The sequence below is a fragment of the Echinops telfairi genome, unplaced genomic scaffold, assembly GCF_000313985.2.
Source record: "Echinops telfairi isolate 266 unplaced genomic scaffold, ASM31398v2 ScPeMD7_2010;HRSCAF=2546, whole genome shotgun sequence".
Lineage (NCBI taxonomy): Eukaryota > Metazoa > Chordata > Mammalia > Afrosoricida > Tenrecidae > Echinops > Echinops telfairi.
The window spans coordinates 6,705,482-6,718,563 of NW_022105908.1; the positions used below are offsets into that span (position 1 = coordinate 6,705,482).

Consider the following 13,082-nt stretch of genomic DNA (forward strand, 5'->3'; position numbering starts at 1 on the left):
GCAATGAATGTACAAATGTGCTTTACACAATTGATGTATGTATGGATTGTGATAAGAGTTGTATGAGCCACCAATAAAATGATTAATAAATAAGTAAATATATTTTGCTTAAAAAAAGAGAGAGATACTAATGATCTTAGAAAGAGACTATCCACCAAACTTTAGTATTACACCTTTTCTCTGTGTGCCTTCTAAGTTTCTCCCTCCATGTAATTCCTAGAGCCTATTCTTCGGGTCCCTGTTCAGGGTCCTTGTTTTGCCATTTCTCCTTCTACATTCAAACATGCATGAATATCCCTAAAAAATATAAAACCTTTTGGAATTTGTCTTATTCTATTCACTGCCAAGCCATTGTTGCCTTCATATCTATTTACCTTTTTAAAAAAATTCAAATTAAGTAGATAATATATTCACATGACTTAAAATATATATATATATCTGAATACAGCTGAAATCCCCCACCTGTGTGTCACATTCAGGCAGTTTCTATATCACCCCAACATGAAACTACTCTTAGTAGTTTTTAGGGTTGGTTTACTCTTTGGTTGGTTGCTTAGTGTTCCATATAAAACCAGTATAAAAACATTTTCTTGCTTCACTTTTAAAATGTGAACAGTTTATTGTGTGTATAGCTTTGTGTTTGCTCTTTTTTTACTTAAAAGAATTAGAGTGTACCACATCAGCATGTAAAGAAGTTCCTTGTTCTATTTTTTATATCTGCCTCTTATTTTACTGTGATTCATGATTTATTGAATCTGTTCATTGTAGATGAACTATTTTTATTATTTATATCCTCTACAATTCATTTTAAAACATTTCAAGCCTATAGAAAAGTTACAGGTAAAGGACATTGGATATAATATACTGGATATATTGGATACATATAACTGGAAGCGCCAGTTATTATTATTTAGCCTCTTTTAATTAAATACTTTTATTGGGGACTCTTACATCTCTTATCACAATCCATCCATTCATTCATTCATTGTGTCAAGCACATTTGCACCAATGCTGCCATCATCGTTTTTATTTATTTTTTTGCCATCATTTTTAAAGCATTCTCTTCCCACTTGAACCCCTGATATCAGCTCCCCATTTCTTTCCCCTCCCTCCACCACCCACCCTTCCTCACGAACCCTCGATAAGTTATAGATTATTATTTTCATATCTTACATCGTCCTCCATCGCCCCCTCATCCACTTTTTCATTGTTATCCCCCCTCAGAGGGTGTTATAGGTTGATCCTTGTGATCGATTCCCCCTTTCTCTCCCCCACTCTCTCCTAATCCTCCTGGTATCTCTACTCTCCTTGTTGGTCCTGAGGGGTTTAGCTATCCTGGTTTCCCTGTGTTGTGGGCTCTTATCTGTAGCAGTGTGCATGCTCTGGTCTAATCCGATTAGTTAGGTAGCATTGAGGTCATGATAGTGGGGAGAAGGAAGCACCAAAGAACTAGAGGAAAGTTGTGTGTTTCATCAGTGCTATACTGCATCCTGACTGGCTCATCTCTTCCCTGTGACCCCTCTGTGGGGGGATGTCCAATTGTCTACAGATGGGCATTGGGTCTCCACTCCACGCCCCTCCTCCCCCATTCACATTGGTATGATTGTGTTCTGGGTCTTAGATGCGTGATACCTGATCCCATCGACACCTCATGTTCACACAGGCTGGTGTGCTTCTTCCATGTGGGCTTTGTTGCTTCTCAGCTAGAGAGATGGCCGCTTGTTTATCTTCAAGCCTTTAAGACCCCAGATGCTATATCTTTTGATAGTTGAGCACCATCAACTTTCTTCACCACATTTGCTTATGCACCCATTTTGTCTTCAGCCATCGTGTTGGGTAGGTGAGCATCACAGAATGCCACATTATTAGAACAAAGTGTTCTTGTGTAGAGGGAGTACTTGAGTCAAGGCCCAGTGTCCATCTGCAACCTTAATTCTTAACATATAGATATGGGTACATAGTTCTATTCCCCTCTCGTTATATATCAATATATTTACATATGTACATTCCTATATTTAGACCTTTATAAATGTCCTTTGCCTCCTGGTTCTTTCCTCTATTTCCTTTTACTTTCCCTCTTGTCCCACCATCATGTTCGGCCTTCATTTGGGTTTAGTACTTCCTCGCTGTCACATTGCCCTTGTTTAAGCCCCACAAGGCATCCTGGGCCCCTCTCTCCATTGATTTTAGTTCACTTGTTCCCCTGTCCCTGGGTTGGTTCTCCACCCGCCTTCCTTTCTCCCACCTCCCCTTCTCTGGAGGCATCAGTCCCATTCTTTTCATCTGTGAATTGTTTATCCCTCGTGTCTTATCTAGATAGACATGCAGAGACATTAATAAGTGCAAAAACCAGGAAAAGCCAAATATTTTGCCCTTTTTTGCTCTCTTTATTCACACATACACTGAACCATTTGAAAATTAGTTTCAGACATCATGACATCTCATCCTTAAATATTTCAGCATATATTTCCTAAGAGTATGTACACTTTCCTACATATGCATACCACCATTATGGTACACCAAAAAATTTAACATGTATACAATCCTGTCATATAATATGTATCAAGCCCGCATACTCCTAATGACTCCCCCAAAGTAGCTTTTTTCTCCTAATCAAGGATCCAGTCAGGAACCACATGTACCGCATTGTTATCTCATGTATTTAATCCCTTTTGCTCTAGAATTAGTCTCAGCATTTTTTCCCCATCTTTTTATAATATGATGTTTTTGTGAGGTCCAAGCTGGTTTTTTTCTGGAAAGTCCCATAATTCAGATTTCCCCGATAATTACCTCGTGATTGGATTCAAGTTATAAATTTTGCCAAAAATACTACATAAATGATGTACTTTCTGTTGCATTCCTTAGAGTGTACATATTGTCCGTTTGATTCAGGTTTGATTAAGGTACTGGCTACCAGATCTCTTGATTTTAAAGGTGCATTTTTTTTCGTTGCAGTTCATATTTATGGCATGATACTTTGAGGCCGCATGACTAGTAACCCGTCTTTTACTTAAGGGCTTTAGCATCCACTGATGCTTCTGGCTTAAATAGGCTACATTACTAGTTGCACAATGATTTCTTTCATGAGTTTCTTCAAAATGATTCTCTAGCATTTACTCATAAATAGCTCTCCCTTCTCCTACCTCATTTTTATGTTTATATATCACTATGAACTAATAGAATTAATATATCTTAAAGCATATTAATAAGGTCCATTAGTTCTAGTTTTTTGTTCATTTTTTTATGCCCACATTTGGGCAGTAGAGGCTATTTCAGCCAGGTCCAGGGCCCTTTAATATTTCTCCATAGTCTTTGAGCAGTTACTTCCTTCCCGTCATAGGACATTTTTTAAAAAAATATTTTATTAACAGCATTGTTTTAAGAAATGCATGAAATGCAACATTGATTATTAACACATATACAATTTTACATACAGGATATTTTTTTAGGCTTACCTTGTCCCTTAGGTCCCAAGGTGACACATGCGGTTTACACTTGACTTTATGTGCTTAAGTTTGCAGAACAGTGCAGAGTATTTCATTGGCACCCTAAATTCTTGGAGGAATAATTTCAAGACATTCTACACACTGAGAAAGCACACATACTCACTACCATCCAATCAAATCTGTCTCATAGCAACCCTATAGGACAGGACATATTTCCAAGTCTATAACTCTTTATAGGAGCAGAGAAGCCTCATCTTTCTCTCTCAGAATAGCTGTTGGGTTTGAACTGCTGGTGTAGAGATTAGCAGTTCAACACATAACACTGCACACCATCAGGGCTCCTTGATAACATATACAGTGCAGTGGAAATGAGCCAGATAGTCCACCAATCTAGGACCACTTTAAATTCATGGGTTTGGGCACCAAGGTAGCATGTAAGGGCTGTAAATCCCCAAGAAGGGACAGTTTTTAACTTGGGAATTTGGGGAAATTTCTGTCCCCCTAAAGATCACCAAGATTAGAGGAAGGCTTTTTCCCTTGTGTAAGAGTGGGGTTTATTGGATTTTATTTTCCTACCTTCTCCTGATGTGAAGTATAGTCCTCTGTGCAGTCAGCTGAGCTCTAGGCTTTATCGTCTTCCGTACATCCTCCCGGGGCGGCATGAAGGCATCACAGACTTAGAGGAACAGTCTCAGGCAGCTTTCACCAGCTGCCTGTCATCTTGCTTTTAATCAATATTTGCCATTGAAGGTGTTTACATTTTTACCAGCTGAGCTGGTAAAATATTTGAAGGGACTTCGGAATGTTCAGAAAATGCAATTAAAAAATAAAAATATTAACTTTATTTGTCAACCTAAAGTTCCCTTAAAGACAAAACACTTTTGAAAGTAATAATTCCAGGTATTTAGCCCATCCCTAAAAAACTGAGAGTCCTGGGAATTTAACCATGTGAATGCAATCTTTTTTTTTTTTTTAATTAACTGAAGAAAAAGAGTGCCGTTTTAAAGGTTTTTCTATGCTCAAAAACCAAAAGAAAGAGCCAATTCAGAACTGTTAAGTTGAATGTCTGGTGATTTCCTATCAAAACTCTCAAAAACTGTCTTTGGTTTGATGAGAGAAATGAGCAAGAGCATTGTGGTGGAAAAGAATTCTAATAAAGCTTTCCCAGATGTTATTCTGCTAAAGCTTTGAGTATTGTTTTCAGAACACTCTCAATAAACAGATGTTACTGTTCCCTGTCCCTCCAGAAAATCAACAAGCAAAAGGCTGTTAGCATCCAAAAATATGTTTCTGTGACCTTTACTTTTGACCAGTCTGCTTTTGCTCTGACTGGACCACTTCTGTCTCTTGGTATCCATTGTTTTGATTGTGCTTTATCTTCAGAATCAGTACTAGTTGGGCCATGTTTCATCCCCTGTTATAATTCTTCTTAAGAACTACTTCAGGATCCTGATCGTAAATGCTTAAAATTTTCATTGAAAGTACTGCCGTTGTCGCAGCCGATCAAGGAGCAACAGTTTTGGCCCCCATTGCGCAGAAAGTTTGGTGAACTTTATCAGTCAGAATCATGTAAAGTCAGTCAGTTGAGGTATCTTTGGTGTTTGGCACTTGTTTCTGCTGTTACTCATCAGAAATCTTCAATTTTGGAGCAAATAAGATGATTTCATTAAAAATAGATGTGGATGCACACAACACATGCACAGGTACATGCACACACACAACCCCAGGGGGACAAACAACAGAAATTGTGGGGGAAGGGAGCAGCAGTCAGTATAAGATATGAAAATAATAATAAGTTATAAATGTATCAAGGGGTCACAAGGTAGAGGGGCAGGGAAGAAAGAGCAGCTGATACCATGGGCCCAAATAGAAAGTAAATGTTTAGAAAATAATGATGGCAACATATGTACAAATAAGCTTGATACAATTGTTATAAGAGCCCCCAATAAAATGATCTTTTAATAAAAAGAGAGAAAGGAAGAAAAAGCAAACTTTAAAACTTGTAGGAAAAAAATTAGAGAATGTTTTTATGGTCTTGGGAAATACAGGCTTAAAAAAATAAGGCAAAAAAGCTGAACACATAGAGGAAAAATGATGTGGATGATCTGTCACTTGGGGCTTCCCCGTCAGCATCATCTTGTCCCTTCATAAAACAAGTTATCCATTTGTAACATGCTTAATTTACTGGGGGCATTGTCCCCATCAACTGTTCATAAAGCACCAGTTATTTTGCCATTCTGCCTCCCAAACGTCATCCTAAATTCTGTTTGTTCTTGCTCCGAACTCGTGATAGAGGGTCTTTTCAAACAGCTCTCTTAGCCTTCTTTCCTCAAACTAGCTCCAATTCAGACATGCTGAAACAAGTTCACTTGAGTTTGTCTTGACAAGGAAAAAAGAAATTCACATAGTTTTAAAAGAATTTGCATTTTCCATGAATTTTTTGAAGACCCTTCATTTTTAATAAGTTAAGCCTTTGTTTAGGATACTTTGGGAAATGGAAACTTTAGGAAATTCATAAACTGAAGCGCTGTATTGGTGGCAGTAGCTATTCCTACTCAGAACTTTTTTAGTTCTTTATACGGATCTAACCATTCTTGCAGGCTCAAATCAAACCATACCTCCTAAAGCTTTCTTTAGGAACTCTGGTGGTGTAGTGGTTACTCGTTGGGCTACTAACCACAAGGTCAACAGTTTGAAACCACCAGCAGCTCCTCAGGAGAAAGACTGGGCTTTCTACTCCCATGAACAGTTACAGTCTTGGAAACCCACAGGGTGTGGGTGGGGCGTGGGGGGAATGCGCACTGTGAGTCAGCATTGACTTGATGGCAGTAAGTTTTGGTTTTTCTTTAGGAAAGCTTTCTTTGAATATCTTATTCTACATTGATTCCCTTTCTTGGAATTATTATAACACTCTGATCCAATTGCCCAACAAATCTTACCACGTTTAACCCATCCTGTCCAGAGATGTACACATATATACAAACAGCTTAAATTTTTTTAGAGGATAGGCTATTCTTCACCAATTTCAGAGCTAACAAAATCAATAGTTCTGAGTGGTATCTTACCGAAAACTAATTTCGGTTAAATAGTGATTGCAACTTCTGAATTTCTAAATAGATTAAAAATAGATGCTTATAGTAGCAATCTGTCCAGTGGACATACAAACATCAGTCTCCGTGACCTGAGACCAGAAGAGCGGTACCTGGCTACCACTACCAACTGCTCTGAAAAGGGATCACATTACAAGGTCTTGGATAGAGGAGAAGGAACATGTGGATCAAAACTCAAGATCTGAGACAGCTTTCTGTCAAAGAGAGCCTGCTGAAACCCTGTAGAATATGGCCCTTAGTCACCCTTCAGGTCTAGAAATGAACTCACCCCATGGCTCAATTTTCAGCCCAACAATAGGTCTATAAACACAAAACCCACTACCACAGACGCATTGTGACCCTTATAGGACAGATTAGAGCTGTTCTTTCAGGTTTCTGAGACTGTAAGTCTTGATAGGAACAAAAAAACCTCATCTTTCTACAGAGGAGCAACTGGTAGATTTGAACCATGGAACTTTCAGTCAGAAGCTCATTGTGTGGCTTACTCTGCTACCATTGTTTCACAGGACTATAAGGGGACCAATAAACACCAGGGGTACGTACTACTAGCATAGTCAATGATTTGACATCAGAAGGGTAGCATTTACCCAAGGACAACATTCAGGAGGGTAAGGAAAGGTAGAATGGAAACAGATGGGGATTGCAATCAATGAGACGAAACAAAATATATAAATTGTTAAATGGAAAACTGAACTGCTATGTAAACTTTGTACCAGACTTACTAAGAAGTTTTTAAAAGAGAAAACTCCAGAGTGCTTGCTAAAACAGGATATTCCTCTTCCACCCCCTAAGTTTGTGACTTGTCTGATAATGTGACATTCCCAGGTCAGAGTGATGTGTGCTCTAGGACCACGGTCTGAACCCATCCCTTTAGGTAGTGGGGATTGACTAAGATTCTTAAGCATGGACAACGCTCCACGAAATTGCTTTAGGCTGAAGGGGAGAGCAAATGTTTTGAGAATGATGAGGGCAATGAATGTACAAATGTGCTTTACACAATTGATGTATACAGTGAACCCTCGCCACTTCGCGCTTCGACTTCCGCGGCTTCACTCTATCGCGGTTTTTGCATAACAGCGCATGCTCTGTCATTACTGCCACTGATTGGCTCATACTGTACACGCTTGATGCCATAAATAATATAATAAATAATAAATGATAATTGTAACGTCCAAAATGTTTTACTGTATTTTCCCTTTTTCGTTTAATAAATTGGGTAATACGAGTGTAATGGTGACTAAAGGGTGTTTTTTCATGTCCTCTATGCTCTAACTACGAAAATATTTGATTTACAAATAAGGAATCCTACTTCGCGGAATTTCATTTATCACGGGTCTAGAACCGATCGATTAACCGCGATAAACGAGTGTTCACTGTATATGGATTGTGATGAGTTGTATGAGCCCCTAATAAAATGATTTAAAAATAAAAAAATTAATTGCCTTAGAAAGATTATGTAACATGCAGACTAGAAGAGGGAATGATAAGAGTCATCATGCCCATTTTTCACAAGTCTGGTACATAAATAAATCTATGAAGTTGGCCTAAGTTATCCCACTTAGTCTTATCTACTACTATCACTTCTGTTAGCTCTGTCACTTAGCTTAACCTGTTTTATTTAGTCTGTGCCCAAGTGAAAAGTGACAAGTCTATACTGTCATTAATTTAGTCTCTTGGTTTTCTGCCTCTTTATTCTCTTTTACAAAGGTTTAAGGGCTGTGTTGATAGGTGGCCAGAGCTATAGTGTTTTTAGGCATTTTACTATACTCATTATTTTACTTTGGTTTTAGTCATTGCCTTTGTCTAAATAGAGGAAAACTTTTTATACTCTTCATTTCAGAATGGCAAACTAAAGCCCAAGAGTGTACTCCAGGAGAGGATGCTTCTGAAGTCAAAACAGATGTCATACAGACCATCAAATTGGAAGAATCCTATGACTACGATGACAGACTAGAAAGCCAAGCAGCAAAAGTCTTCAGGAAAATTCCCACAAATATGATTGATTTTAATTTAATGTCACTCCTTTCACAAGGTGATCTTCCAGTAGAGTGGCTTAGTAACTATGATATAGCTAGAAATAATTTTGAAGGGCACTCAAGCCTGATTTTACAGTTTGATAACGAATCAGATAATAAAACTTCAATATATAATGAAGGCATGGCAACCTTCAACCATATTGCATATGGTATTCTACATAAGAAAATATATCCTGGAGAGAAGCCTTACAAATGTAATGTATGTGGGAAAAAATTTAGAAAATACCCATCCCTCATAAAACACCAAAGTAGCCACACCAAAGAGAAATCTTACGAATGTGAAGAATGTGGAAAAGCATTTAGGCATATCTCCTCCCTCATTGCGCATCAACGAATGCATACTGGAGAAAAACCATATGAATGCCATCAGTGTGGTAAAGCCTTCAGCCAGCGTGCACACCTTACTATCCATCAGAGAATCCACACTGGAGAGAAACCCTACAAGTGTAATGACTGCGGGAAAGACTTTAGTCAGCGTGCACACCTAACTATCCATCAAAGGACACATACTGGAGAGAGACCATATAGATGCTTGGAATGCGGTAAAACCTTCAGCCACAGTTCATCACTAATTAATCATCAAAGAGTTCATACTGGAGAAAAACCTTACATATGTAATGAATGCGGGAAAACTTTCAGTCAAAGTACACACCTTCTCCAACATCAAAAAATACATACGGGAAAGAAACCATATAAATGCAATGAGTGTTGGAAAGTGTTCAGTCAGAGTACTTACCTTATTCGACATCAGAGAATTCATTCTGGAGAGAAGTGTTACAAATGTAATGAATGTGGAAAAGCCTTTGCTCATTCCTCAACTCTTATTCAACACCAAACCACTCACACTGGAGAGAAAGCTTATATGTGTAACATATGTGGGAAAGCATTCAGTCAGAGTGCAAACCTCACTCAGCATCATAGAACACATACTGGAGAGAAACCATATAAGTGCAGTGTTTGCGGAAAAGCCTTCAGCCAGAGTGTGCACCTGACTCAACATCAGCGGATTCATAATGGAGAAAAACCCTTTAAATGCAATATATGTGGGAAAGCATATAGACAGGGTGCAAATCTTACCCAACATCAAAGAATTCATACTGGAGAGAAACCTTATAAATGTAATGAATGTGGGAAAGCTTTTATTTATTCCTCATCACTTAATCAACATCAGAGAACTCATACTGGGGAAAGACCCTATAAATGTAACGAATGTAACAAAGATTTCAGCCAGAGAACATGCCTTATTCAACATCAAAGAATTCACACAGGAGAGAAGCCCTATGCATGCCGTATATGTGGCAAAACCTTCACCCAGAGTACAAACCTTATTCAACATCAACGAGTTCATACACGTATAAAACATCGTAATTAATGGATAGAGGAGGCTTCATCTTGGTGTTATAACTTAATCATTTAAATTTTTGTTTGCTCTCTTTGTGTTAAAACATTATTCAAAAGAAATCCAAAAGTGCAATATATGTCAGATAACACTCAGCAGGAACATCCAGTTTAGTAACAGATACAACCTAATTGTTATTTAATGTGGGGAAGAAAAAAAAACCTCGGTATTTTGAGCTTTATTTGATTCCAGTTTAACTTATTTGAGAAATAAACCCTATAGGAAGTAAATATATTTGAAAACGTATGATCTTCAAATCCTACTTTATTTCAAGTTCTTCTTAATGAGGCCTTAAAAATATAATTTGGGATAGCGTCCAACAATTGACATTTCACATAGTAATCCTGGGATTAAAAAAGAAAACCGCTTTCAGGTCTTTATTTCTTTCCAGCTTAATGCCTTAAAAAATGTGAAGAGTTCCCTCCTCTGTTTTTGCTAATGTCGTGTGGAGCTAGCCTATTTGAAAATAACAATAATTGAAAGTGTCCTGAAGATTCTATGTAACCACTGTTTATACTTTCCTCCAGATACTGAAATAGTAAGAGAAACAATGACAGATGATGTGTCAGAATAGAGAAATTAATATGTATATAACCTTCAAATATGTACAGATTTAAACAGGCAAAAATAAAATACCCCAACCTTAAGTTAATTCAAGACGGATTAGCCTTTGTTTCACTCGATTTTGACATCTAAACTGATCCTGAGGGTAAAAATAAGCATGCACCCCCCCATCGTTTTCACCTGATTCCTAGTCACACTGGGAACCCTGCGACCTCCGTCCAGCTCGCATTGAAACACTTGCTCCTTGAGTCCGTGCTGTGCTCACTGAAGCTTCAGTTGCTGAAAGCTGCAACTGATTGAAGTTTAAAAAAAGTTTTTAAGGAATAAAAACAAACATAAGGACATAATTTTAACTGCTTTGTCATGGAATGAACATAAAAACCTAAAACGGGTGTCAAATGCTACCTTGTCCCAAGACACGTAATGAAAGCTTTGTAAAGAATATATACTTAGTTGTATACAAAGAAAAACTGATGGGAAATAGATTTGAATTTACTACAGAAAGTGGATCAGGGGACAATTAAACTGAAGATCTAAAGTGTGTAAAGAATATAAATGTAACGCTTAGCACTGAATGTAATTGGGCATGGTTTGCCTAAGAAAGTGACTAGTTAAATAAAAATTCAGCCTCATATAAGAAGAAACTAAAAATGAAGTGAGTGATTTTTTTTTCCAGGGGTAATTAGAAGCGTGTTACTCCTTCAACATGTAAGTAAAATAGGGTTATGCTCGATAGTGGGGAAAATGATATTTCATTAGAAAAACACATTGATACACAAATTATCATTGATTCATCAAACAGCAATTAACTATGTTTGTGGACCCTAAACAACATCAGAGAAGGAAAACTAGCAAATAAAAATAGGTGTCAAATAATCTGTATTTAATATCCACAGTATTCTGTCAAAATATAGACTATAAGGCCATAATTTGGCCGCCATTTCTCTGCCTTCCGTCTTCACAATGTCTTCTCAAAAGACTTCCAGGTTCAAGAGAGTCCTGGCCAGGGAACAAAAGCATCCTCGACCCATTCCCCAAGGATTCGAGCAACAAACGTGTAATATGGAACAACTCCAAGAGGACATTGGAGAAGAACCAACTTGGATCTGTAAGGGATCTCCCATGTGCTGGCACACACGGCTTTTACCTAGGTTCTCTACCATGGTGTTTATGATTCCAAATTGAGAGGTGAACAACTAATAATGTTTGGGGAGAAAAAATTAATGAAAGCTGAGTTCATCTTGCCTCATACTTGTCTTTTGCATGTAGGAGATGATAAATGTGTTGGTTGAATTCATGAATAAATATGTAGAAATTAGAGATGAGAATAAAATAAAATTGACATGAAGTGAAATTGTAAAATTAAACATTTTTCTTTGTGCATACATGCAAAGAAATACTTATCAAATATGAATCATTTACTGGATAATAGGAACTGCTTAAAAATTATGAAGAATCCGAAGCTCCAAATCTTAATGGTGATAGTTCTGTAAAAATGAGACACCTTTTGCATAAGGAAATTTTCCTGGCCTAGATAAGGGAAGCTGATGTAAAATCTGATAAGCTGAATATCCACGTAAGCATTTATTGTCCGTACCGTTTCATTTATGCTTATGTTTATAGAAACCTTTTGCAAACATGCTGAAAATGGGCCTGGGATACTGTTCGCTTTAAGGCTTTCTTGTTGAGTGTTTTCACCAAGAAGTTGTTGCTTTTCCTTGTCCTTATGTTGCTTCACTTCATGGTATCGTCCTTCAAAAGGTACAAGGTCGTCTCCAGGTTCATAATACTCAAATGATGTGTATTCCATAATTGTGTTTCAAAGTTATTTTCAATATGCAAGGGTGTTTTTGTGTTTTTTTAATGCTGCTTCATGTCTTAAATTTCTCTCTTGAAGTGTGGAATACTACAAGTCATGTTTATGTTTATTTGTATTCTTGCCTTTGTATTTTATGTAAATAATGCATTTATAAAGTCTTCCACTGATATATTAAAGCAGTTGATAATCTCATTAAATAGTAGAATAAGAATGAAGAAACCTACATTTTGTGTGTTTTTCCCACTTTTACAGTTTTCTGACCCACATGTTCAACGAAAGTTTTTTAACATCTAAGAGTATTTTATTTTTTCATACTTTTTATTAAGATAGTTTTCAAATAAACAGAAAAGTGTGAGTGACAAAGTCAACTAGATAATCAGCATCTAGATTTGAAAATTAAAATTTTGCTGTAATAGCTACTAAGCAATGTAAGGTAACTTACAAACAGGACATTTTACCCCTATATACTTACGGATGCATCTCATTAAAATAAGGAGTGCTTTTTACATAAACATAAGACCATTACCTACCTCAAATAGTAGTAACCATAATATCTAACACATAGTTCATGTTTAAAACTTGTTTGTTGTATTGATTCAGTCATATTGCACACATTACATTTGATTAGTCTGTTTCATTTACCTAGAACCTCTAATATCCTTTGTTTTTCCAAAAAATTTTTTTTGTTATTTTTTTTTCTTGTGAGGC

At 37.1% G+C, this 13,082-nt stretch overlaps 1 protein-coding gene across 1 annotated transcript in view; it reads left to right on the forward strand.

Annotated features, from left to right (window-relative positions):
• Positions 1–12,587, forward strand: part of ZNF287 (zinc finger protein 287) — a 20,874-nt gene extending 8,287 nt beyond the window's left edge. The window contains exons 3-5 of the mRNA XM_045293296.1: positions 4,694–4,796; positions 4,881–5,024; positions 8,397–12,587. Coding sequence (XP_045149231.1) covers positions 4,694–4,796; positions 4,881–5,024; positions 8,397–9,964 — 1,815 coding nt within the window. The 3' untranslated portion in view covers positions 9,965–12,587. The remainder of the gene's footprint in view (positions 1–4,693; positions 4,797–4,880; positions 5,025–8,396) is intronic.
• The last annotated feature ends 495 nt before the right edge of the window (positions 12,588–13,082 follow it).